The sequence below is a fragment of the Alligator sinensis genome, unplaced genomic scaffold (genome assembly GCF_000455745.1).
Source record: "Alligator sinensis unplaced genomic scaffold, ASM45574v1 scaffold181_2, whole genome shotgun sequence".
Lineage (NCBI taxonomy): Eukaryota > Metazoa > Chordata > Crocodylia > Alligatoridae > Alligator > Alligator sinensis.
The window spans coordinates 1006428-1007715 of record NW_005842429.1 but is presented as its reverse complement, the minus strand read 5'-3'; the positions used below and the strand labels follow the sequence as shown (position 1 = coordinate 1007715).

Sequence of the window (1288 nt, the reverse complement as noted above, 5' to 3'; positions counted from 1 at the left end):
GGCATGACCTCTGAGAAGCATTCAGGCTGATTGGTCAGACAAGGCTTGGTCCAACCCCCACCAAAAGTCTTTTAAGTTAAAGAACAAGAAAAATGTTTTATTCACTTGACTGGAAGTTAGATCAAGTCCACAGAGACCAGTAGACCTTGTCATTTTAGGCACTGAAATGCAGCTAGCAGAAAGAAATACAATTCATTTGCCAATACAAATAGGAATTACTGGGAATTCCTTGGTGTGCGGTATGCAGTACAGCTCTTGGTAGCTGATGGTTAAGGGAAAACAGCAGCATGGCAGCTCCGAGTAGTAGGTGCCACAAGAATGCCCCCTCCCCTCCAAAACAACCCCAAATATATAAAACTACAGTACAGTATATGGATGAACCACAGGGCCCGATACTGGAGTGTGTTCTGCTAAAAAACCTCTCGCTTTTCCTTTCTAATGGAATTCTAAAATAGCTTAATATGTATGAACAGCAAGAGAAATGTAGGAATACAAAATGTGAAGAAAGAGGGATAAAAACTGAGGGCAGATAATGTCCCCTTTAAAATATTACACTTAAAGGATTAAATCCACTTTAAAAATAGGTTTTAACCAGTCTGACAATTTGTGACTGTCTAAGTACCATGACATCACTAAATGGAGAAAGTTAATTAAAATGCCAATCCCTTCCCTCCCTCCATGAATAGCTATTATCACTTGCTTGATATTAATATTGCTTAAATTAATGCCAGCAAAAAACATGCAAACCTGAAATCTGAAAACTGGTTCTATATGCACTGCAGAATAAAAAAGTTCTGGAAAAGCAAGCTACTACAGGAGATTTGACTCAAAGCTAATGGGATTTTTTCCACTGTCTCTAGTGGGTATTAGATGAAGTCCTTAGAAGAAAACTGGAGATGGAAAAATGATTAAATATCATTTGTGTCTTGTACTGTAGGAACACTCACAAATGCATACTTATATATAGTGCAAGTTTTGTATATATCTTAAAACATTTGCATTTTAGGCAGTAAAATGGCAGTCACCAATCCAACACTGCACAAGTCTATCAAACTAGGTTGAAAAAACTATAGCAATTCATTCACAATCATGTTGCTATGGTTGTCTAGTGAGCAGCTTCTTGTGGAGCTTAGTGCTAATCCACTTGAACCCAAGTAAGAATTGGAAAGGCAGAAGCTGCAGTTGTAAAATTGCACAATTCATTTTAAATATGCTCTGGATGACTCTGAAGGCAAGATATCATCTCTTGGACAGGTTTTCCTTCATAGCAGATTTGATAAACAGCTGT

The 1288-nt window shown here is 37.7% G+C and overlaps 1 protein-coding gene across 1 annotated transcript in view; it reads right to left on the bottom strand.

Annotated features, from left to right (window-relative positions):
* Positions 1-6: 6 nt before the first annotated feature.
* GPD1L (glycerol-3-phosphate dehydrogenase 1 like) overlaps positions 7-1288 on the bottom strand; it is a 34403-nt gene continuing 33121 nt past the window's right edge. Inside the window, exon 8 of the mRNA XM_025211781.1 lies at positions 7-1288. This exon is cut by the window's right edge and continues 49 nt beyond it. Coding sequence (XP_025067566.1) covers positions 1205-1288 — 84 coding nt within the window. The 3' untranslated portion in view covers positions 7-1204.